Source organism: Daldinia vernicosa, assembly GCF_022497035.1.
Source record: "Daldinia vernicosa strain CBS 139.73 unplaced genomic scaffold F5Y00scaffold_9, whole genome shotgun sequence".
Classification (NCBI taxonomy): domain Eukaryota; kingdom Fungi; phylum Ascomycota; class Sordariomycetes; order Xylariales; family Hypoxylaceae; genus Daldinia; species Daldinia vernicosa.
In genome coordinates, this window is record NW_025953925.1 from 242,165 (window position 1) to 263,589 (window position 21,425).

A 21,425-nucleotide genomic window follows, 5' to 3' on the forward strand; every position below is an offset into this window, starting at 1 on the left:
AAAGTTTAGGTTAGGTGAATGATTCTTATCGCTTATCGGTCACTTATCTTGGCGGCATACTTCATCTTATCTTATCTCGATTATCAAGCAAGATACTAGACCGCCTACCTATCTTGTACCATTCTGCCGCGTGCCCCTCCTTTGACCTCCCACCTTCTAAAAGTAAAAGATTGCGATTCCATTCTCATCGTGAAGTGTGTGATTTAGGTCCAATCCAGAATAGCGTCGTAACCATAGCTTTATAATTCAATATGTCTCTCTTGCGTAGCTACCAGAACTAATTGGCCTCTAAACCTCCAGTCACTCTACAAGCACCGCTACAATGTCTAAGCCAACACACCTCGAGCCGTCCGAGCTCGGCACCAAGGAATAGTATGCCCACCCACCTATTCATTCTCTCCTCCATCAGCTCAATAATCTAAAACCAAAACGAACAGCTGGGACAACCTCTACACAACCGAAATCTCCAACCACGCGCACAACCCCGCCGACACCGGCACCGTCTGGTTCGACGACTCGGACGCCGAAGCCAAAGTCATCGACTTCCTCTCCGACCCCGATCCCGAGCTCGAGCTACACCTCTCCCCAGAATCCACCTCCTTCCTCGACCTCGGCACCGGCAACGGGTCTCTCCTCTTCGGCCTGCGCGACGCCGCGTGGCAAGGGCGCATGCTAGGCGTAGACTACTCGCGGCAGAGCGTCGAGTTCGCGCGGCGCATCGCCGAGTCGCGGTCGCAACAAGGCCCGGACGCTGCTGGGAGCGAAGAGCCGGTCGAGTTCCGCGAGCACGACATCCTTCGAACGCCGGCTTCTGCGCTCTTGGCTGACGCGCAGCAACCGCGAGGCTGGGACGTCGTACTAGATAAGGGAACCTTCGATGCGATATCCCTATCGTCCGAGACGGACCCTGCGAGCGGACGACGTATCAGCGAATCGTATAGGGCGCGGGTTGCGCCTCTTATACGCGATGGGGGCTTGTTCCTCGTTACGAGCTGCAACTGGACCGAAGAGGAACTGAAGAGCTGGTTCGAGGGCGTTAGAAAGGATGGGGAGGACGACGGCGACGCGAGAGGATGGCGGTTTGACCTAGTCGGCAGGGTCGAGTACCCCAGCTTTAGTTTTGGGGGCGTAAAGGGGCAGACCATTAGTACTTTATGCTTCAAGAAAGTCAGGGATACTTGAAATTAACACGGGCGGTACAAATATAGACGTAGGAGTGCATTAACCTAGGAAAGATACCCCGGTAGAGTACAATTAGAAGGATGGAACAGCATCACTGCGAACCTGTTTGACTGAGATCTATTAAACTCATCATGCTCTTTTTTTCGTCTTTTATCATACACATATCAGGCAACTTCAAAGACGAGAGCGCCCGTTCGGGGCTCTTGGCTCGAAGCCCTTCTATAGAAGTCTGTGCAGCTTTCAAGTCCCACGGGCCTCAACGCCGAGTAGGACACAAACCTCCAAAAAATGCATTTGACGATTGTATGCGTGCCTCCCATACATCTACTCTACGGACCTTCAAAATTTCGCCTTCTGAAGGACCCCTGCACGAACTGGCGCTGGACAATTCGGGACGGCTATCTCGCGAGAGGTGCAACTAGGACACTCTAGTACATGGCTGCATGTCGAAAGAGTTCTCTTTAATCTTTCATCTACGGCGATGTGTTCATAGGTTCCCCACCCATTCCGGGAATTCCTGCTACCGCCGTCGTCGCAAAGTAGCGCACGTCCACGTCGTCGTCCTTCTGCAGCTTCTCTAGGCTCGGCAGGATGCGCTGCTGGATGAGCTCTGCTGCCCGAGGAGACGGCGTAGTCGTCGTCGTTCCGGCCTTCTCCAGACTGTAGACGGTACCCTCTTCGGGGAGTCGTTTTAAAACGTCGATGAGCACGGCGTACGTCTTCGCCACGTTGAAGCGTATGTTGGGAATCTCGTCCTCCACAAGCTTTTCTAGCATAGGCAAAATCGACTTTCCAATCACGTCCAAACTGACAACGGTCGCTAGGGTCTGCGGCTGGTTAAAATCTAATGAAAAGCGCTGGGAGATAGCAAGGAAACTTACCGAGATAGCGAAGCAAGTCGTCATCCGGTATAGGTAATTAGGATGAGAGCCCATAGCCATCACCTTCGGGATGATAGCTTCGCTAGCCCACTCGACTCCGAACACTTCGGTGAGCTTCTTCAGGTTGTGAGTTGCAGCCTCTCGGATCGAAAAAACCGTATCCCCTAGCCAGCCCATGCATAACGAACTCAACTTCTCGTCGAAGAACTGTACGCCGAGCTGGCTGGCAAGGAGCGGGATATACTCGATGATAGCAAGTCGTACTCTCCATTGCTTATCTTCGGCGAGCTGCACGATCGCGGGCAGAAGAGACTGGGAGAGTAGGTCGATACCGATGACTGATAACGTTAACAACGCGAGCCTCTATGGGGTCATGCGGGGGTATATATACCTTGGTTGACAAGTTCGAGTTTCGAGATGATATGTAAACGAACTTCGGGAAACTCATCCTTCAGCATCTGCAAGAACATTGGAAGAAGGTGGTCGATCGTTCTGGAAATAAAAAAAAAGGTCAGTGGCTAGGATCTCAAGATTTCGTAGATAGGCTTACTCTTGTTTGCCTAAGATCGGGGCTAGGCCGCTGATCTGCGTGCCTAGAGCGGCACGGACGTGCTGTGATGTGTCGGAAACCAGGTCTTCGATGGAGCTCATGATATCGTTAAGCAGCGTAGTCCTATCGACCAAAGTGCAGAAGCCGGGGATCTGGCCGGCGATAGCAGTCCTAACCTCGGCCTCGTTATCCTTCAGCAGCTTAACAAACGAGGGCACTAGGTCTCGAGTGACCACCTCTTCGTCTACAGCTTTCGCAATCTGCATCGCTTGCCATTAGCCCGGGCTATACAAAACACGAAGCAAGGGAGGGGGTCGATACCTTCTCAAATCTATCAGCAATCATATATCGAACCCTCCAGCTCTTGTCCTCTATCAAATTTCGTAACGACGTGAGCAGAACGCCATGGCTACCCTGCTGCTCCTTGGGTACGACCTCGGCGATAGAAATCAGAATCTCCACTGTCAATAATCGCACGCTGTCCTGGTCATCCTGCGCGAGGTGCTGGAAAAGGGGTATCATCTCCTCCACGACGATAGCCGCGGGCATTTCTTTCACGAACTTAGCCATGTTGGTGGCGGATTGTCTTCGCACCATGGGGGTTTCATCATGTACTAGGTGGCCAAACTGCTGGCGAAGCTGTTCCTGGACGGGGGGAGACACCTTCGAGTAAGGAGCTGTGAAGAGGCCGCAGCCGGACACCTTGGAGGTAAACCAGTCTGCCTTAGAAAGTCGGATGGTGAGAGGGACGAAGTACTCTTCGACCTGCTGGGGTGACAGCTCGCTGCAGATCTTGTTGAGAGACTCGACGGCCTACGAGAGATGGTTAGTAAACGACGACGAGGAAGGATTCGGCAAGGCTGTATGGACGGACCTTATCCCGAACGACGGGCTCTTCGATGGCTGCGAGGTTCTCGAGGGGGGAGAGGAGGACATGACCGTATTGGGGCCCGCCTACGTATTCGATGAAGCTGCCCAGCTCCTCGCTCAAGGCTACGAGAACTTCATCTTCGTCTTCGACCGATTCTGATGCTGAAGTTAGATTATGGTTTGGCTTAGAGGCTGGGGTCGGTATCTGACCATCTAGAAAGGGAATGAGTTCGTCACGAGTGCGCTCGGGACCTAAAGCGAGCGCGATTGTCGATAGACGATGGATGGCGTTCAATCGGAGCAGAACATCGTCGTGCTAATGGCAAGGTTAGAGAGGATGAGGTCCTAATATGTGGTGATATATGATATATGGGGTGGGGGGTTACCGCCTCACCTTTAATTCATCTATGAGCACGGCGATAGGGTACAGCTCATCGTTCGCATTTGGCGCGTCAGCCATGGTGAGGTGTAATTATGCAATAGTAAAATGGAAAGGTGGTTAAGGCGTTGAGGCCGGCAAGTTGAGAACCGGCTTGGGAGTGCGCTTGCTGATCGCGTGGGCGGTCTGGTAGAGGTAGAGTGATGCAATGAGTTAGGTCGATGTCGGGTCAATTTGGCGACTTGGAGACGAAACCGGGTAGAGATCAACTATCGCTAGCGCTCCGGTAGCCAAAAAAAAAAATAGTATAGGTTGAATGGGCGGAGTTGTAAATTTGTAAATTTGATGAGTATGAGTCGTCTACGGTTGGTCTTTAGTTCGCGGTTAATCGTGGATCAGGTCTTCCAAATTAGATCATCGAGGGGTATCATGGGCAGGTCGCTTTGGTGGATGGGATTGTGTTGTGACCAAGAGAAAGATGCTTTTGGTGGAAATAGGTTTAACGCGGGCTGGAGCTGCTATGTTAGGTACTTTGATATTGTACCGTAATATTGTACCGTACCTCTGCACCTACTTCAGGTATTATCAGGCATGGGCAGGTGAGGTAAGTGAGGTAAGTGAGGTAACAAAAGGGGCTTGCCTTGACTTCTTAGTTCTGAAAATACGAAGTACTGTGGCTTAGGCGCTGTCTGGTCTTGTCTGGCTTGAGGTAAATGATGGAAATCTCTGCCCAGGTGCCACAGATGCCCCACATCTCATTTCTGTTCCCTTGTCATCATGCTACGTACCCAGGTACCTTGAAATCATGTACCTATGTACCCTATGTTACATGCACTTCCCCGCCCTAAATTGGACAGTGCTGCTACGCGTTACACCCCTGGCTACTCTTTTACCTTTATTTTAGAAACCTTATCAGCTTCATGTATTTGGGAGGCAGGTACCTAGGCTACAGGTGATTATCTACGTACATTCCTAAACGTGTCTTATTTGAAAACAAAGCCGTCTCTTAATTCTTACCTCCCTCTAAGCAGATTTAAATTGTATCAAGTTAGCGCTTATACCATATACATTTTAGGCTTGTATAGCGTAGCTCAGCGTTGGGCTGCGTATGCTATGTAATGGAACACCTTCACGATGTGGCCAAATGCAGTAACTGGAAGCAGTGATGTCACTCTATAATTCTTATTTGTTATACCACAGGCGACTTATAGGTCTGACAGCTTTGACGAATTGCTGGCTTACTGATTGGCGGGAGGTGTGAACTATCAGTCAGTCATCAGGTAGCAGATAGTGTGACTTATACATAGTTACACTCGTAAAGATATCATAACTGCCGGAAACAGTTTACAATTGTTAGGTAGAGAAGTAAATCTCTTCATCAATAACGAAGATAGGTTCAGGAAACCGTAAAGAAGAAATAGATAAACTAACGGAACTTGGTTTATACAAGTTGTTTGTAGGTAATAGGTACCTAAGTTTAGGTACTTGGTTACCTATGTAAGGGCTATTGACGTATTTGTCCCTCTTGCCATTCTGCCATTTGATAGAGGCTCAACTTCCGTTTTAGATAATATCCGCGCTAAAGTAGGTCGCACACCCGCTATTGCATAAAGCATATCTTATGGTGGGGTTGTATTGTACAACTGCAACCCAAATGAATTTCCAAAGTCGACGGTGACTCAGGACCCAGGACCGACCAATTCCTCGAAATAACGAATTGCGCAAATACCCTCGGCCTCTAGGCTCTATTCTACCCTCACAAGGGGCCATATAGAAGATGCCTACCATATCAGTTAACAAATATGACCTCTACGAGGCTCTAGGTCAACAGTTCGTAACCATTCGACCCCTCCACCCTCCACGACCCTGAATATTACCCCACTAACACATACCATCACCCAGCTTCACCACCGCCGAGTTCGAAGAGCTGTGTTTCGAGTTTGGTATCGAGCTGGACGAAGATACCGAGAATGAAGAGAGACCTATCGTGGATGGCGTTCAAGAACCTCCCCAGCTAAAGATCGAGATCCCCGCCAACCGATATGACTTGCTCTGCTTCGAGGGTATAGCCCTCATGCTCAACATCTTCCGGGGAAAGCAACCCACTCCCAATATCAAGTTAGCCCAACCCGTCTCCGGGGACCTGCATACCATTACTGTCCTCGAGGATACTACGAAAGTGCGACCGCTGGTTGGTGGCGCCATCCTGCGCAATGTCAAGTTCACGCAGAAGAACTACGATTCCTTCATCGCCCTTCAAGACAAGCTACACCAGAACCTCGCCCGCCAGCGTACGCTAGTCGCCATCGGAACTCACGACTTGGATACCATCAAGGGACCCTTCACGTACGAGGCGCGACCGCCGCAAGAAATTGTCTTCACACCTCTCAACCAGGCCAAGCAGATGAACGGAGAGGAGCTGATGGCTTTCTACGAGAAGGATAAGAATATAGGCAAATACTTGCACATAATCCGGGATAGCCCAGTTTACCCCGTAATCTACGACGCGAACAGGGTAGTCTGTTCGTTGCCGCCTATCATCAACAGCGACCACTCCAAGATTTCTCTCGACACCAAGAACGTCTTTATAGAATGCACGGCGACGGACCAGACCAAGCTGGAAATTGTCGTCAACATGATGGTTGCGATGTTCTCCGTCTATGCCGAGGAGCCTTTCACCGTCGAGCCTATCAAGGTCATATCCGACCACAACGGCCAGACGCGGATAACACCTAACCTAACGCCACGAATAACGACCGTCGAGGTCGACTACTTGAACGGTTGCCTCGGCCTCTCCGAGTCCGCCGAGAACATCAGCAAACTTCTCTCCAAGATGGCCTTAGCCGCCAAACCCTCAAGCGAGGACCCGAACGCCTTAATAGAAGTCACGATACCGCCGACGCGCGCCGACATACTCCAGAGGTGCGATATCATGGAAGATCTCGGTATCGCGTACGGCTTCAACAAGCTCCCCAGGATGACCGTGACCAAGACGGTCGGCGCGCCCCTGACGCTCAACAAACTAGCCGACATCGTGCGCCTCGAGTCCGGTATGGCGGGCTGGTCCGAGGTCATGCCCCTTATCCTATGCAGCCACGACGAGAACTTCGCATGGCTAAACCGCAAGGACGACGGCACCAAAGCAGTCAGGCTCGCCAACCCCAAGACCGCCGAGTACCAGATCGTACGCACGTCGCTGCTCCCCGGCTTGCTGAAGACCATCCGCGAGAACAAAGGCGTAGCCCTCCCGCTCCGCATCTTCGAGACTTCGGACGTCGTGTTCAAAGATCCCACCGTGGAGCGAAAGGCCCGCAACGAGCGCCACTTCGCCGCTGCCTGGTGCGGCAAGACTTCCGGTTTCGAAGAGGTCCACGGCCTGCTAGACCGCGTCATGGCTATGCTGCGCCAGGCCTTCTTGACCCACGACGAAGGGCTCGCCGGCAAGGACATCGATTTCAAAGTCACTCCCCAACACCTCAAGCGCGACGGCTATTGGCTCGAGCCCATCAACGACGAGGCTACTTTCTTCCCCGGCCGCGCCGCCGCCGTCTTCGCCCGCCTGAGCGGCAAGGAGGCGCGCATCGGCGAGTTCGGCATCTTACATCCCTCCGTCCTCGAGAACTTCGAGCTCAAGTACCCCGTCAGCACTCTCGAAGTCAACCTCGAGGTCTTCTTATAAAGCGGCGGTGAAAGCGACGAGAGGAAGTTAAGTGAGGGTAGAGAAGAAGGTAGCTTAGAGCTAGGTTAGATGGTGCTGCTATGTAACTGTGTTCTATCTCCTATAGAGACGAGAGATTAGGAATGAAAGTAAAAAAAGGTAGTAGGTGATGCGAGATTTGGGCGAAGACACCTAGAATAGGTAGATAGGAAGAATACCTAGCACGATCAATAGGTAGATAGGAAGAATACCTAGCACGATCCAAAACTCCTAGGTACCTAGCTTGGGAAGTTCGTCATGTTTTAGTAGTACATGGAGGATCCCACCACAAAAACCCGATGCGTGCACAGTAGACCACGACCGATCTAAACATCAACAACCTCTTGCCCAAACCAAAACACCCACCGAGAGCCAAGAGCCAACACCGTCAAACGAATGCCTGTACATGGGTAGGTAGGTACCTAATATATGCGTGTCATCTCTTCTTTTGTTTATTCTCGTCCGTAGGGCGCCTACTAATAATTCTTACAATGCCACACCATAACAATGCCCGTCTTCTGCTCCTATAGCCAAGGAGGAAATACCCCTACCCCCCCAATCACGCAATTTCCGTGCTCCCCTTCTCGCTCCCCGTTGGCATATCCGCCATCTCCTGTTCCCCCCTTTCTACGCTCGGGTCTTCGCCGATGCTCGCGGCGCTAGACCCCCCGAACATACCCCGTCCTATATCTAACCCGGCCACCCCGTCCCTGATTTTAGCGAGATTTGTTGTGAACGCGTTGGGCGTATCGGCGCTGGCGTTGTGTTTTAGACTTGCCGGATTGTTGGCTACCGCCCGTTGCTCCGGCGTAAGTGCTTCGTGCGCGGACTCTACACCCGTGAGTACGCTCTTGCTCAGAGGTAAGCTCGGCGGTTGGGGACTTTGTGACGACGGCCGTGGCGATCTATTTGGAGAGCCCGTGAAGCCACCCGGCATAGATGGCGTCGTGGCAGTTAGGGCGTAGTTGCCGAGCCTCTCGTCCCTCGCCGCAGCCAGATCGAGGTACTCGTTCATCTCCGCATCTGTCCTGCCAAAGAGTTGGTGCCACCAGCGCACGTCGGAGAGTTTCGGGAATATGAGCCTTTCGCGGCCGCTTTGCCGATCGTCTATCGTCGCGTCGTAATCTCGGTTGATAAACTCTGGCTTCCGTGATAGGAAATAGTCCCATACCGACCTCGTCCTCTCGTTCGCTCGAGCATCTTTGCGGGCCTTTTCGTTATTCCATAGGAATGTGCCGTACTGTCCGGCATACAGGTGGTAGAGGAGTCGCCGCAGGAACCGCTCGTTGAACTCGAAGCGATTAGGATGCTGCCGCAAGATCTGGTACGTCGCGTCGAGGAATTGGTGGAAAACGGGGGATATTTCATTGGGTCGGGTAGCTTCGCTAGCTTCGGGCGTACCTGGTGCCGGTTTTTTTACTTGCGACGGATCGTCAGCTGGCGAGGCTGCACCGTCGCAGTCTGATTCTGCGTTGGTTTCGCTGCTACGGTTCTTGAAGAATCGTTTCGCGCTCGCGAGCGCATTTTCGAAGGCTTCACCCGCGCGGCCGTCCGATTCGCCGGGCTGCATCGCCGAACCCGCCAGGGAATCGCGTTCTACAACGAACCACTTTTCGTGGTTGAGCAGGCCGGAACGTTGCTGGAACATGTGCCCAAAGGATAACCAATCTTTCTCGATCAATACGATAAACCCTTCGATCGTGCGGTAGTAAGGATCTAGCATCAGCTGTGACAGGGCCGATAGCTGGCTAGTACGGTCCCATCCGTCCGAACAGTGGATCAAGACGTGCGAGTGTCTTATACCGACTTGCCGTGCGATTAGGGCCGAGCCGTCGAGTATACCAGTAATGTGTTTGAGCCAACCGCTCTTCGCGAGCAGTTCGCGGTTCGGAGGTAGGCGAGAGATGTCTCCATCTTTCAGGGCTTCTATAACGGTGTTAAGAGATTCTCTCATAACGTGAATATTCTCGATATTCAGATAGGCCTTCTTAGCGAATTTGTAGTATTCCATATTTTCTGACCCCTTTCCCATCGCCTGCATTACGACTGCGTTGATGGTTGGCCGGGCATCCACGATGAGATTGCTCTGCTGTGCGCCGTATACCAACCGCTTTCCCGTTTTCGTATCGTAATTACTCTCGTCCCCCGCGATAAGTTCGTCTTCGAGGCGTTCCGTTTCCGAAGTTTCCGCGTCCAAAGTATCTCGGAGATCCGCATGGCTAGATGCTGGACTTGGCTCCGTCGTGTCCGCTACCGAGGCCTCTATTCCATTAAACTCGACGGTGGCCGAAGCGGAAAAGCACGCGCTGACCAGCTTCTCGTCCTGTATGCTGCGGTTCCCCCTGAAACCGACCATAGGCTGAGAACTCCGCGTGATAGAGCAATTATTCAGGGAATGAAGATAGGTTAAGACAGGTATGCGCTGTCTCGATCGGTACGAGCCGGCATATTTGATGACGTTGTCAGATATCTTAGAGGGAACGACGAGAAGGCCAGGGTAGGTGGGTGAGAAGTTATAATCCTTATTTATTAAGGATACCCTCCATCCTCTATCGACGGACTTGGTGCTGATTCCTTGCCGTCGAAACTCGACTCTCGGATCGTAGATATTCCATCCGTCGAACGGCTTCTCCAGCTTCAGAGGTTGGTAGCTGAAAGCATACAGCTTTTCTATCGAACCAAGCCGACAAGTGCGGTTCCGGATGTATTCAAACGCTTCCCGCCCCTGCACCTCATCCGAGAAGTTGAAGTTTATAAACATAAAATCGCGACATCGTAGCCGTATTGAGGATGGGCGCCCGGTCACGCTAGGACACGGTCGAAAGATACAGTTGGCAATTATGGGGTAGGCGATATAGACCTCGCGGGGTTTTGGGGCGCTCGGCTGTGCTGATGCTCCATCTGGTTGGGTACTGGGGAAGGAGAATATAATATGATGTTCTGTGAGATGGAGTTCACCAGAGTGTCTCTCGCCTCCCCTAATGGCATCGACGTTGGGTATCTGCGAGTGTGGAATTAGCAATGGCGAGAGCCAACGGAGACTGCGGAAGAAGCGTCTACCTTCTTGACTTGCATCTTGGATCATTTGCAAGTGTGGATTTACATCGAAGCAGTCAAAGGTGAGGTCGCACGTGTTGTCGCATTTGCCCAGCGAAGGGAAACTTGAAGGTGCCCGAAAACCCGCAAGGTCTTAGATCTCAGGTTGACAGGTTGACAGGTTGACAGGAGGAAAGGCTTAGATTCGATAAACTACAGCTGATGAAAGAAGAGAACAATTGTTGCTACTGAGTTGGTATGAAAGAATACTACGGCTTAGCCAGCTGCATCGTGGTGTATTGTGAGTTGGCAGCGCATCATATGTTAAAGTCAGCCGTCACATTGTCCAAAGGTTGGTTCGAGGTTGGTCGAGTAGGTGTAGGTGGATTAGCAGATTACCTAGGTAGACGTATACATTCAGACCTGCCAGCGTCACTGGGTCACTGCTGCTATGTAGAGCGTAAGATATACTTTTAGCGGCGGGGCAGCTGGAGTGTACAATGCCTAAACCTTAAGTACTACATAGGTATGTACTGCATTAGCACCAAACAACGAAAGGCGAGGCTGAGAAAATGGAAATTGGGGAATGGCATGTGGCTGACACCGACGTCACACAATATGTAAACGAACCTAACCTAGGTTGGTACATAGTGGAGTCATAGATTAGGTACCTATGTACCGCCAAGAATTAGATGCATCGCTACGGGATAAATCTTATCGATAAACAGCTCTCTAATCTACCTAGCATTGCACACAATTCTTAACCCTAAGCCAAAAATTCATAGCCAAAATCCAGACAGTGCATCCACCACTGTCGAACATCAATCCCACCACCGCCCCGAATTTTTTGTGACGACCGCAACTCCAACCCGGCAAAGCTGAGCCATTCTCTCCCCAAGACACCTTCAACTACAGATCGATTCTCAGCAGTCACCATCCATATCCAGTAGTCAAGATGGCCGTCCCGGGTTCTCAAATGTGAGTATTGTCTTTCCATCTTCATTAGATTGATCTCGCCGGTTCCGATCACCACTACACTACGACTGCCCCTCTTCAATTGAGCAAATCGAGTTTCCACGATGGCCTCAACTTATTTAGTTTCCAGCATGCTAACTCACCTTCTCTCTCCAGTTCCAAGCGCAGAAAGTTCGTCGCTGACGGTGTCTTCTACGCCGAGCTGAACGAGTTCTTCCAGCGCGAGCTCGCCGAGGAGGGCTACTCGGGCGTCGAAGTGCGCGTCACTCCCACCGTTACCGACATCATCATCCGCGCCACCCACACCCAAGAGGTTCTCGGTGAGCAAGGTCGCCGCATCCGCGAGCTCACCTCCCTCATCCAGAAGCGCTTCAAGTTCCCCGAGAACTCGGTCTCCCTCTACGCCGCCAAGGTCCAGAACCGTGGTCTGTCCGCCGTCGCCCAGTGCGAGTCCCTGCGCTACAAGCTTCTCAACGGTCTCGCCGTCCGTCGTGCCTGCTATGGTGTCCTCCGATTCATAATGGAGAGCGGAGCCAAGGGTTGCGAGGTTGTCGTCTCCGGTAAGCTGCGCGCCGCCCGTGCCAAGTCCATGAAGTTCACCGACGGCTTCATGATCCACTCCGGTCAACCCGCCCGCGACTTCATCGACAGCGCCACCCGCCACGTTCTTCTGCGCCAGGGTGTTCTCGGTATCAAGGTCAAGATCATGCGCGGCTCTGATCCCGAGGGCAAGGCCGGTCCCTCCAAGTCTCTACCCGATGCCGTCACCATCATCGAGCCCAAGGAAGAGTCTAGCATCGTAACACCCATGAGCCAAGACTACGGCGCCAAGGCCGCCCAGATCCAGGCTCAGGCCGAGGCTGCTCGCGCTGCCGAGGAGGAGGGCGGCGAGGAGGCTGCCCCCGCTGAGGAATAAAGGATTGAGCAGTCGGTGCTGGACTCTTCAATCTGAACGGTGGGGAAAGAAAATCGGGAGGACGGAAATGGATGAATTCTAACGAGGAAACGCGGTCTGTATTTTCTCGAGGGCAAGAGATTCTTCGGCGTCTTTGATCATCATTTGCATTGCAGGGACGGGAAATAACGGATGCTCTATTGTCGATTCTAGGCTGACTAGATATGGCCTCTGCTAAGGAGAGTCGTGGACTGCAAAATAGCAATCGTCGCACAAAATGTGGAAGTCCCGGTGATAGGTATTATATGTGCTCAAGTGAAATGCCTCGTCGCTGGACGTAATGAGTACTGGTTGACGAATATTTACAATCTGCCATTAATTTGATATTTCGGTAGTGGGCTGCTTGACGAAAACGAAGATAATTCATGTTCGACATGCTGGAAAATCGGCGAACGCGCACCCTTCTCATTCTCGTAGGATAGGTAATTCGCCTAGCTAATACATGAGCACATAAACTTCCCTCCTCGGTACTAGATATCTACCCGTACCGTAGTCTGGAGTAGATGTACTTGAAATTCGACACACATCTATGCTAGAGGATAGCGTTCATTAAGTACTCGTCATCTCCTGACGGTCTACACATCCTAGTAACTTGGCGGCGGCTATTCAGAGTCGCTCGCTAACCCGTCAGCCGTCGCTCCAAATCCCTTTGCCCACCCATCCGGCACCAGATCCGGCGCAGTGCAGAAAGAACCATGCCGTTTGTCGTTATATCGCTTCCGCGCGTAGTAGTCATACAGAAAAAAAAAAGAAAAGGGAAATACAAAGGTTGGTTCCTCTCAAATTCGATAATGGGAAAAGGTGTCGGTAGCTTGCTACCGTTTCTCGCGCCCTAACGAACCGGAACCGGAGCCCTCGCCTCTGCGCCGAATGTGCCGGAAGGTCCACTACTTCCAAAGTAATCCGTTTGTTTCCCCGGAACGCCGCGGTGAGATAATCTCAAGCAAGAACCCAAAAATGATGCTACCTCTAATAATCCTTTCGTGAGCCCGATATTCCCCCCTCTCCAGCGAAGGAGAGAAGGGTTGCTTCTGTTTTACACCCTAAGTTCCGGTCAGGAACTAGCAACCTGAGAACCCTTAATATGAATTGTCCACCTGTGGAATTGAATGTTCTAATCTTTCGATGAAGAGCGCCGCCGAATAGGAAAATATACAATGTGATCGTAGAGATGTTGAACAGGGACATATATGAGATACTAATCTTCTGACGTCAAAATAGTTTATTGCCCGGACGACTTCCGGTTCTGTAGTTCGATCGACTCGTGACCTTTCGTCGAGCGTACGGCTGCACCGTTCATCCTCGACGACGAATCGTCATCGCTATCTTCGGCAAGGTCGTTGAGGCTGAAATCGCCTGCTGCCTGTTCCAAATCGTATGCGCGCATGAGCCCTTCTCTGTCGGAATTTCCCCGACTTCCTATGCTCATCCGCGAGCCGGTACTTCGTCGGGCTTGCATGCTGAGACGCGTCTGTAGGCTCGATATCATGTCGGTACCGGCAGCATCGGTGCCCTGTCCGGCAAGAATTCTCGTCCCGTTCGGATCGCGTCGGGATAAGTTCAAGAGATAGACGCCCGTGAAGGTTATGAGAAACCCGGAAAGCAAGGAGAGGGTATTAACTACGTCGGTGGTGTTGAAGCCGGAGAAGAGGATGAACGAGGCGCAAAGGGTGGCCGTAGTGAAGGTCACATAGTAAAGGGGGTTGACTCTACAAATAAGTCAGCTTTGTTAAAGAATACAGAGTAAGTGATGGATCATACATCTGGGTGCTGAACTGGCTGAGCGCCTTATTAAAATAATTCATCTGAGTAAGGATGCAGAGTGCGGTAAGGATCATGAAGACGTAGGTCGAAGCGTGGGTGAACTGGTTATGGCCTGCGAAAGTGAGCTTCAGCGCGATGCCGAAGGCCTTCACGGACATGACCGATACGGAGCCGACAGTAGAGCAGATCGAAAGGTAGATCAGCGGGTTCTTCTTGCCGTGGAGCGGCGCGATCTTGTAGATCATGACAGTCGCGAATATGGCCACGACGGCACAGTATAGAAGGAAACCTAGAAACCTCCATTAGCTCGTGTCCGGGAAGAACATCCTTGAGCTGGGGATTAACTTACCGGGCCTAATCGCATAGTTAAGGATTTGGTCGATCGTTTGGATGTCCTCGTCGGGAGGCGCATGTAGAACGATGATAATGGCACCTAGCAGGCATATAGCACAACCAAGCTTTCCCAAAGTTCCCAGTTCCTCTTTCAGAAAGTATGATCCTAGAACAGCTCCGATTAGGACGGATAGAGCGCCCAGAGGCGTCACTAGAATAGCTGGAGCAAACGCATATGCGGCGAAGTTGCAAATCTCCCCCGTAATCACTTCGAAGAGTGGTTTGTCAGTTTACTAATTTACCAATTTACCAATGGTTTTAATAGGAGGAATTCTTACTGGTTACCATTCCTGCCCACCATAAAGGGTTTCTTAGGTAGATGTAACCTTCGCCGGAGAAGCCATGTTTTTCTTCTGCTTGTATCAACCCCTACGTTGTATTAGAACGAACTCTCCTAATAAAGATCGAGGTATAACTCGGCGCTGGATTCTTTGGGTCACGGTACCTTTTTCGTTATTACAAAACTCGTCCCTATAAGACGAGATGATGTTAGTGAATGCATCCTGAGAGCACGTTTTCTTCTCGCAGTCGACTCGAGGGACATACCGATGGCTAAACTTGATGAGATAGCTAACGCTAGTCCGATGTATCTATCCAAGAATTAAAGTCAGTCCATTGTCGTCCAAGACATCAACTCGCGGCGCAGGCTACGGAACGCATTGTCACGGTGGCGGGCCTCGGGGGGTCATCCGTACTTCTCGTCTAGCATCATCATTGCGATGGATCTACGGCCGCGACAGGAATCGCAGCGTCTAGTGAAAATGGGGGGTAAATGATGGAAAACAAAATGGAGGTCGTCGCAAGAGTAGATGGATGACTCGCGCCGGGCGAGGGCAAGCAACGAAAGGGAGTGATCAGGTGGTCCGATTTGCGCTTCGATCAGCGGAGATGCCACGAATACCCGAAGGGAATGATCGAATCGGTTTCGCGCCTAGTCGAAAAGGCCGGTGGCTGAGGGTCGCAGCCGCTTAGTACCTAGATAGAAACCGAGAGGTACGTGGACAATGTATGTATAGGTAGGGAATAATACGAGGGAAGGAGTTTTCCGAATTTTTTCTAAAAAAGAACGAATGATATTTCGCAGTGGGTTGAGGATGAGAATTTGGGTGGTTCGTGGTAGTTCGTAGTGATTTACAGCGGAGTTGTGAAAGTCTTGTTCTTCTTTCTTTGACTTGCAACATTGGGACTGCAACTCGAAGTGGGAGGCATCGGGGTTTCAGAGAAACAGTACGGGGTACTTCCAAGGAGGTTAGCCGCTTGGAGATGCCCCAAACTTACTAGCCACCCTGGTTCTGCCGTGCGTAGGGGCGTCATCGTCCGTTTACTGTAATTAGAGATGCGCTAACCGGAGTTTAAGCCCCGTATTCAGATCTTAGTATGCACTTAGGCCTGCTTAAGCGAAAGTTTAACCCGTACCTGACAGGTACGCAATCAGATGTACCAGATGTACCAGATATACGATAAGGCCTATAGATAGGTAGTGTCCAGGTTTATTCTGTTAAGATTTACTCTACGAACAAAAGGTAGTTTGATTCGATGGATGAATTATGGATGAATTAAGTGGGCTAAATAGTACAAAATAAAAGTTCCCGAAACAAGCCAGAACAAACATATATTCGGGTCTATGGCGGATCCCGAATGTATCTTAGACCTATCTTGAAACCTTGGACAGAATTTAACCCACATGGACATAAGAACGTTGGAAGTTTGTATGTACTTCTCTTAAAAGACCCACAAAGACGAGGCTGTGCCTCCCCTTGCATCCGCAGAACACGTACGCAAGAACCTGAGCGCTCATAGCGGCATCTAAACGTTAAAATTGTTGAACCTCGGTCGCCCCATTGGCTGCTGCATTTCGGGTGGTAGAATTGGAATTTAAAACATGCCTCTTCCCTGCTTCTCAACTGCACTTAGCCCTGACTATTTCCTGTTCCTGAAGGCAGATCATCTCCAATCTGATCCATCCCTCTATTAATCAAATATCCAATTGGGTCTGAATATTGAAAAGACTGGATACCAAATGCCAGTTGTGGTGTATATTATAACTAACCCATTTTCGTATTTCATTATAAGGAGGCGCAATATGCTGACTGCAGAAACGCCTTCGCGAGATATGATCAACCACCTAACTACCTAACCTACAATGTATGTAACCTAGGTAGTTCAAGATTCAAATTGGGGGTGACGACGCGTCCCCACCTTACTATCTCGAGCGAGTCGCGATATTACAATCGCTCATAGAACACTAAAAACGATATCCTCGCAAAAATAGGTGTAATGTGTATTGCTATGGAATCTGCGACTGTATTATCAGAACCTAACATGTTCTCAACCAACCAAGCAAGCTATAGCAACGCAAGGCGTTGTCTATCCAGCTTGTCAAGTGTTTGACTCGACTGGATTACAATCGCCATCGTAGCTCAAGCCTCCTTCCACAATACACCTGCAACGCGATATGAAATCTTCACCCTTCTGTAGGTAGTCATATATCAACAACCACGCCGTGCTGCTTCCTATTTATGACATTTGCACCGGAACTTCCATAGATTTTCCATTGCCGAAACTCCTAAATATCCCCGGGACCTTGTATCCTTTTACACGGTACACACCTCTCGCCGTGAATAGCTGATGAGCGCCGCGGGTATCAGAAAAGAAAAGGGGCAAAACAAAAAATCGAAGTAGAGGAACCCTCGTCACCGTCTCGTTTCGTGACGAAGCCGTTTCGCGTATCCTTACGAGCTATTCGTCTTTTGTTATTAGAGTAAACTTACCATTAAGAATGCCAAACCGTTTTTAGCACTCTTCGTACCTGTATGTTAGTATGCTGACATCAAAATACGTCCCGTCGGGAACAGAATCGCGCATCTGTGGGTTGACTGCAAATATGCAAGCTCGACATCAGCTCGTTAGTGATGCGTTCGAATGTATTGCATGTCGGAGGGGGAAAACAGAGAGAAAGAAAAAATCGGGTTGGAAAGTTCGGAGAAATCATGACGGACGACGACGCTTGACATCTGAAGCAAGTTAGCAAAATGGCCAGATCTGTTAGCGTTCAAAATCGATCACGTACCGCTACGTTCAGTTACGCCCTCGTCTAGGTTAGAATCTGACCGAGCGCGTTTTCCAGATACTGGTGACACTTGTACCGTTGGCTTGGAAGCTGTGACAGGTTCGTCCCGAGCATCCTCATTCTCTGACTCCCACGTGATCTCGTCATTGATAGGCACCTTAAGGGTTCCCGACACGCTAATACCATCGTTGGACGTGACATCTTTGCCACCAACAATGTCCTCTCCGTCATCATCCGAATAGTCGATTTCGTCTTTATCATCGCCGTTCAGCGTGGCCGTAGCACTAGTAATATCGGAGCTGGGGGCGTCGGCTCTTCCGTTTGTTGGTGATGGATGCTGATCAGGATCGCTGGGTTCGGCAGCGGCGAGGGCATCATGCTCGTTCAGACCCTTATTTGTAGGATCGTGCGGGGAGCCGTTCTCTTGTTGATCTTGAAGTTGGTGAATGTTAGTAACTATTTGCAAATTCTCAAAGGACCGGAGTTCAGGAATGAAAAAGTGCTGTTGAGTAGGAGAAATCGTCGGCGGGTCTATATTGCTTTTGCCTAGCTCGTACTCGAAAGGCTGATCAGCTCCGACGGAACTACCGGATGAGGCTGATTTTAAGCTGTCGAGTCGCCAACTGGCTTCCATTCCCATAATTTCAACCGCAAAGCAATCATCGCATATGCAGGTTTTAGTCCTAGTACAACCAGTGGAGACCGAGGGGTTGAAAAGAGAAGTGTGAGAATTACCCTGCTTCGTTGGTGAAAGGTCCAGTTCGTCATCGGAGAAATCGATCAAGCCGTCCGCTGTGGTCGCATCGGCACTTGCGTCTGCATTATTATCGGCGTTCTCTCCAGTTTCGTTGGCTTCATCGGCCTCGGCAGCCGCGTCGGTTGCGTTGGCCGCGTCGGCTTCGCCTGCTAAATCTTCGGTGTGTGTACCTATGGCGGAGCCATGCACTGAGGGTGAGTTAGGCTCGTTGTTATTCTCGACCTCGCCTGCTTCGTCTGCTTCGCCTTGATCGGCTTCATCTTCCGCGGGGCCGCTTTCTTCATACTCATAGGCCTCCTCATCATCTTCGCTAGGGGGCAGGGCGTACGGAGAGTGGCTGTCGAAATCGCCAGCTAAATCGCCCTCGATCGGCGTCTCTTCTCGATAAATGGCAATTTCTGAAAGGCCACGACCAGAATCTGCGCTATCTCGAAGCGCTATAAAGCGCTGCCTACAGCTAGGCCTTACCATAAGATACGTGTAGAGGTCCGGCGATGGTTCTGTCCCGTCATTTTTTACCAATCTATCATAAAGATCAAGAATGTCACCAAACGTGAACTTTTCAAGTATATCAGCTGTAGAGGACTGCAACGTAATTAGCTTCTGCGAAATTAGTATGGGGTCATAATTAAACATACCTCAGAGAACTCCAGTCCTAGGCCATCTACGTGCATGACCAATTCATCCAGAGGAGACAGCTCGTCTGAAATGACATCCCGCAGGCTAGACAACAATTGGCCAAGGGGAAGCTCTAACGCTGCCATATCACTCAAAAAGTACTTGTTAGGATCGTCGGCTTCGGATTTAGCGAATAGCCTGTAATCCGTGTTACCGTACGAGATATACATCTCATAGCGTGTAGCGACGGAGAGGGGATGCTCTACAAAGGCTTTAGTAGCAGGAGGGATATTCTCTTGGTCACCAGAAACGGCTGCTTCGGGGTCTTCGGGGCCTTCGGAGTCTTCGCGTTCGGCTTCGTGCTCATCTGACTGACTTTGCGCCTCATTGGCTTCATCGGCTTCAGGGGCTTCAGTCTCTTCTTTACCGTAGGTTTGATTACTAGATTCATGGTCATTGGCAGCCTCGTCGTGAGGGTTACTGCCTAACTGATGCTCAGTATCCCCTGAGTTGGCCGGATCTTGCTGATCTACCTGCCCCTGCTCTTGTTCAGCAGGACGTTCTACCACAGATCCGTGATCGGATGCTACAGGAGCAGAAGGCTGTTCTCCATGCTGAACGGAGTTATCGTCGTCGTCACTATCGTATCCAATTTCGGATACATCATCGCCGGTAGCTTGATGCTGGACATCTTCACGATTTTCGTGGACATTGTTACCTTCATTGGCGTGTCCATCTGAGTGGGTATCATTATTCTTCTCGTGTTCCTGTTGCTCGTGTTGCCCGACAACGGGCTCCTTTGCGTACTCTTGAAGGCTAGCATCAGCAGATACATTTTGCTGTTCGTCATCCGCACTCTGTACCCTGCCTTCTGATTCAATATTGTTATTCTCACCGACATCAAGAGCCTCGGTATTGTTGCCTTCCGTCACAACCACTCCAAAGTCTTGGGAGACTACATCGTCCCCTACAACTTCATTGTCTGGAAGCACATTGTTGCCTACTGCGTCAATCGTGCCGGTATCAACTTGGCCGGCTTCTACTTCATCGGGCTTGTTAATAGAGTAGGCCGATGCTTCTAACCAACTACCTTGGCCATTACCAACATTTTCGGTGTTAGCGTTGGCGTTATCAGCATCGGTGGTATCGACTATGTCGATTTCAACGGCAGCCTCAAAATTCTCTTCTTGGATGGTATTCTGTTGCCACAGATTCTCGTCGGGGTCGCCAAGATCGATCTCGATATCGTTGGAAGCTGCTGCCACCTCGTTATTCTCAATGTCATCGGCATCTATCATCCCGTACGACGCATCATCCCCTTCAGCCATCAGCTCATCTCTCGTATCTGAGTTGAAGTTTGGAATCTCCTGCATCTGATCAAAATCTGCAAGCTCCATATCCTCATCAGTCTGTCCGACTGCAAAATCTAGATCTATGTCGATATCTTCTCCAAACCCAGCATGACCGAAATCGGTCGTTATCTCCATTTCTTCCCCAGGCATTGTGTATATAATGCTTGGATACAAGGCTATCTGCGAAGGGATCTATGGCAGAACCTAATAGAGAAATGTCCCTAGAGAGGGAATGGTACTATTCTCGAATGTATCAAATTGGTATACCACGTGGGTTATCCAGTTTCTCGGTAAGGAGGCAGGAAATGACAAGTCCGTATCGGACAAAGAGGCTCAAGAAGCCGGGTAAGGACTGTCTACTTCCGGAAATAAAGGGATTGTAAACTTCACTTGCTTGATGTTCGCTAGAGCCTACCCTCAAGCCTACAATAATCAATAATTCGTCGCAACGACTTCGCAAACGCGGGGTACGAGATGCGGTCGGAAACTTGATAGGGACTGACGGTTTGCCACTGCTCTTCAACGTGCTTCGCAGCCCTGATATGCTGTAAATCTGAACTAAAGAGTTGTCGATTGATGGTAAACGGCGTGTACAATGCAAATAGCTCGTGTAAACGTAAGAATCATCTGTGGTAATCGAAATCTCATCTATTAAAGATTGAACCTGCTAAGAGGTTGTGGTAGATGCAGTAGAGGCCTTGTGACGTAGGCTTTAGTTGAACTTCCTTTAAGACCGCGATCCTTTGTTGAGTAGGAAGCAGGTAGGGAAGTGTTGGAAGCCTTGGACAAGAACATCAAAGGTACGTAGGAAGGTACGTGATAGTTGGTCGTCGCGACGGTGCTTGTGTAGATAAATGTGAGGTAGGAAGGATATCGTGGCGATTGTGAGATGCAAATCGCGTGGTTTAGGCGGGATTTACGAAATAGGGAAAGAAGGGCGGTGCTG

At 50.5% G+C, this 21,425-nt stretch overlaps 7 protein-coding genes across 7 annotated transcripts; 3 read left to right on the top strand and 4 right to left on the bottom strand.

Annotated features, from left to right (window-relative positions):
* The first annotated feature begins 173 nt into the window (after positions 1 to 173).
* F5Y00DRAFT_229022 (S-adenosyl-L-methionine-dependent methyltransferase) lies at positions 174 to 1,284 on the top strand. The gene is made up of 2 exons (XM_048006705.1): positions 174 to 372; positions 438 to 1,284. Exons 1-2 carry the CDS (start codon positions 323 to 325, stop codon positions 1,180 to 1,182), a joined length of 795 nt encoding a protein of 264 aa, XP_047867624.1. The 5' UTR covers positions 174 to 322; the 3' UTR covers positions 1,183 to 1,284.
* Positions 1,285 to 4,524, bottom strand: F5Y00DRAFT_229025 (armadillo-type protein). The gene is made up of 8 exons (XM_048006706.1): positions 3,878 to 4,524; positions 3,694 to 3,799; positions 3,488 to 3,639; positions 2,935 to 3,426; positions 2,614 to 2,873; positions 2,455 to 2,555; positions 2,064 to 2,401; positions 1,285 to 2,009 (listed from the first exon to the last, which is right to left on the bottom strand). The coding sequence occupies exons 1-8, from the start codon at positions 3,941 to 3,943 to the stop codon at positions 1,656 to 1,658; spliced, it is 1,869 nt and encodes a 622-aa protein (XP_047867625.1). The 5' UTR covers positions 3,944 to 4,524; the 3' UTR covers positions 1,285 to 1,655.
* An 839-nt stretch (positions 4,525 to 5,363) lies between these two features.
* On the top strand, positions 5,364 to 7,782 carry F5Y00DRAFT_229027 (phenylalanyl-tRNA synthetase beta chain). The gene is made up of 2 exons (XM_048006707.1): positions 5,364 to 5,692; positions 5,765 to 7,782. The coding sequence occupies exons 1-2, from the start codon at positions 5,640 to 5,642 to the stop codon at positions 7,539 to 7,541; spliced, it is 1,830 nt and encodes a 609-aa protein (XP_047867626.1). The 5' UTR covers positions 5,364 to 5,639; the 3' UTR covers positions 7,542 to 7,782.
* Positions 7,717 to 11,160, bottom strand: F5Y00DRAFT_229029 (phosphatases II). The gene is made up of 2 exons (XM_048006708.1): positions 10,620 to 11,160; positions 7,717 to 10,560 (listed from the first exon to the last, which is right to left on the bottom strand). Exons 1-2 carry the CDS (start codon positions 10,632 to 10,634, stop codon positions 8,119 to 8,121), a joined length of 2,457 nt encoding a protein of 818 aa, XP_047867627.1. The 5' UTR covers positions 10,635 to 11,160; the 3' UTR covers positions 7,717 to 8,118.
* Positions 11,161 to 11,335: 175 nt separating this feature from the next.
* Positions 11,336 to 12,626, top strand: F5Y00DRAFT_215562 (ribosomal protein S3). Its single transcript, XM_048005570.1, has 2 exons — positions 11,336 to 11,573; positions 11,727 to 12,626. The coding sequence occupies exons 1-2, from the start codon at positions 11,551 to 11,553 to the stop codon at positions 12,484 to 12,486; spliced, it is 783 nt and encodes a 260-aa protein (XP_047867628.1). The 5' UTR covers positions 11,336 to 11,550; the 3' UTR covers positions 12,487 to 12,626.
* A 773-nt stretch (positions 12,627 to 13,399) lies between these two features.
* Positions 13,400 to 15,523, bottom strand: F5Y00DRAFT_215521 (DUF803-domain-containing protein). Its single transcript, XM_048005569.1, has 7 exons — positions 15,378 to 15,523; positions 15,229 to 15,272; positions 15,128 to 15,153; positions 14,961 to 15,051; positions 14,639 to 14,890; positions 14,287 to 14,578; positions 13,400 to 14,234 (listed from the first exon to the last, which is right to left on the bottom strand). Exons 1-7 carry the CDS (start codon positions 15,395 to 15,397, stop codon positions 13,748 to 13,750), a joined length of 1,212 nt encoding a protein of 403 aa, XP_047867629.1. The 5' UTR covers positions 15,398 to 15,523; the 3' UTR covers positions 13,400 to 13,747.
* A 1,807-nt stretch (positions 15,524 to 17,330) lies between these two features.
* Positions 17,331 to 19,489, bottom strand: F5Y00DRAFT_215662 (uncharacterized protein). The gene is made up of 4 exons (XM_048005571.1): positions 19,148 to 19,489; positions 18,488 to 19,094; positions 17,829 to 18,184; positions 17,331 to 17,696 (listed from the first exon to the last, which is right to left on the bottom strand). Exons 1-4 carry the CDS (start codon positions 19,355 to 19,357, stop codon positions 17,589 to 17,591), a joined length of 1,281 nt encoding a protein of 426 aa, XP_047867630.1. The 5' UTR covers positions 19,358 to 19,489; the 3' UTR covers positions 17,331 to 17,588.
* Between the last annotated feature and the right edge of the window lie 1,936 nt (positions 19,490 to 21,425).

Bases quoted from the DNA above. Each gene is read 5' to 3' on its own strand.
- F5Y00DRAFT_215562 (XM_048005570.1), top strand. From the start codon at position 11,551: ATGGCCGTCCCGGGTTCTCAAAT. The intron at 11,574-11,726 runs GTGAGTATTGTC...TTCTCTCTCCAG, and splicing joins GCCGTCCCGGGTTCTCAAAT to TTCCAAGCGCAGAAAGTTCG.
- F5Y00DRAFT_215521 (XM_048005569.1), bottom strand. From the start codon at position 15,397: ATGATGATGCTAGACGAGAA. The intron at 15,154-15,228 runs GTATGTCCCTCG...CTCGTCTTATAG, and splicing joins CTCATCAAGTTTAGCCATCG to GGACGAGTTTTGTAATAACG. The intron at 15,052-15,127 runs GTACCGTGACCC...AATACAACGTAG, and splicing joins GTTTTGTAATAACGAAAAAG to GGGTTGATACAAGCAGAAGA.
- F5Y00DRAFT_229022 (XM_048006705.1), top strand. From the start codon at position 323: ATGTCTAAGCCAACACACCTCGAGCCGTCCGAGCTCGGCACCAAGGAA. The intron at 373-437 runs GTATGCCCACCC...CAAAACGAACAG, and splicing joins GAGCTCGGCACCAAGGAATA to CTGGGACAACCTCTACACAA.
- F5Y00DRAFT_229027 (XM_048006707.1), top strand. From the start codon at position 5,640: ATGCCTACCATATCAGTTAACAAATATGACCTCTACGAGGCTCTAGGT. The intron at 5,693-5,764 runs GTTCGTAACCAT...ACCATCACCCAG, and splicing joins TACGAGGCTCTAGGTCAACA to CTTCACCACCGCCGAGTTCG.
- F5Y00DRAFT_229025 (XM_048006706.1), bottom strand. From the start codon at position 3,943: ATGGCTGACGCGCCAAATGCGAACGATGAGCTGTACCCTATCGCCGTG. The intron at 2,402-2,454 runs GTATATATACCC...TAACGTTATCAG, and splicing joins ACTCGAACTTGTCAACCAAG to TCATCGGTATCGACCTACTC. The intron at 2,010-2,063 runs GTAAGTTTCCTT...AACCAGCCGCAG, and splicing joins CGACTTGCTTCGCTATCTCG to ACCCTAGCGACCGTTGTCAG.
- F5Y00DRAFT_215662 (XM_048005571.1), bottom strand. From the start codon at position 19,357: ATGTATATCTCGTACGGTAACACGGATTACAGGCTATTCGCTAAATCC. The intron at 19,095-19,147 runs GTATGTTTAATT...ATTACGTTGCAG, and splicing joins TAGGACTGGAGTTCTCTGAG to TCCTCTACAGCTGATATACT. The intron at 17,697-17,828 runs GTACAAGTGTCA...AACTTGCTTCAG, and splicing joins TCACAGCTTCCAAGCCAACG to ATGTCAAGCGTCGTCGTCCG.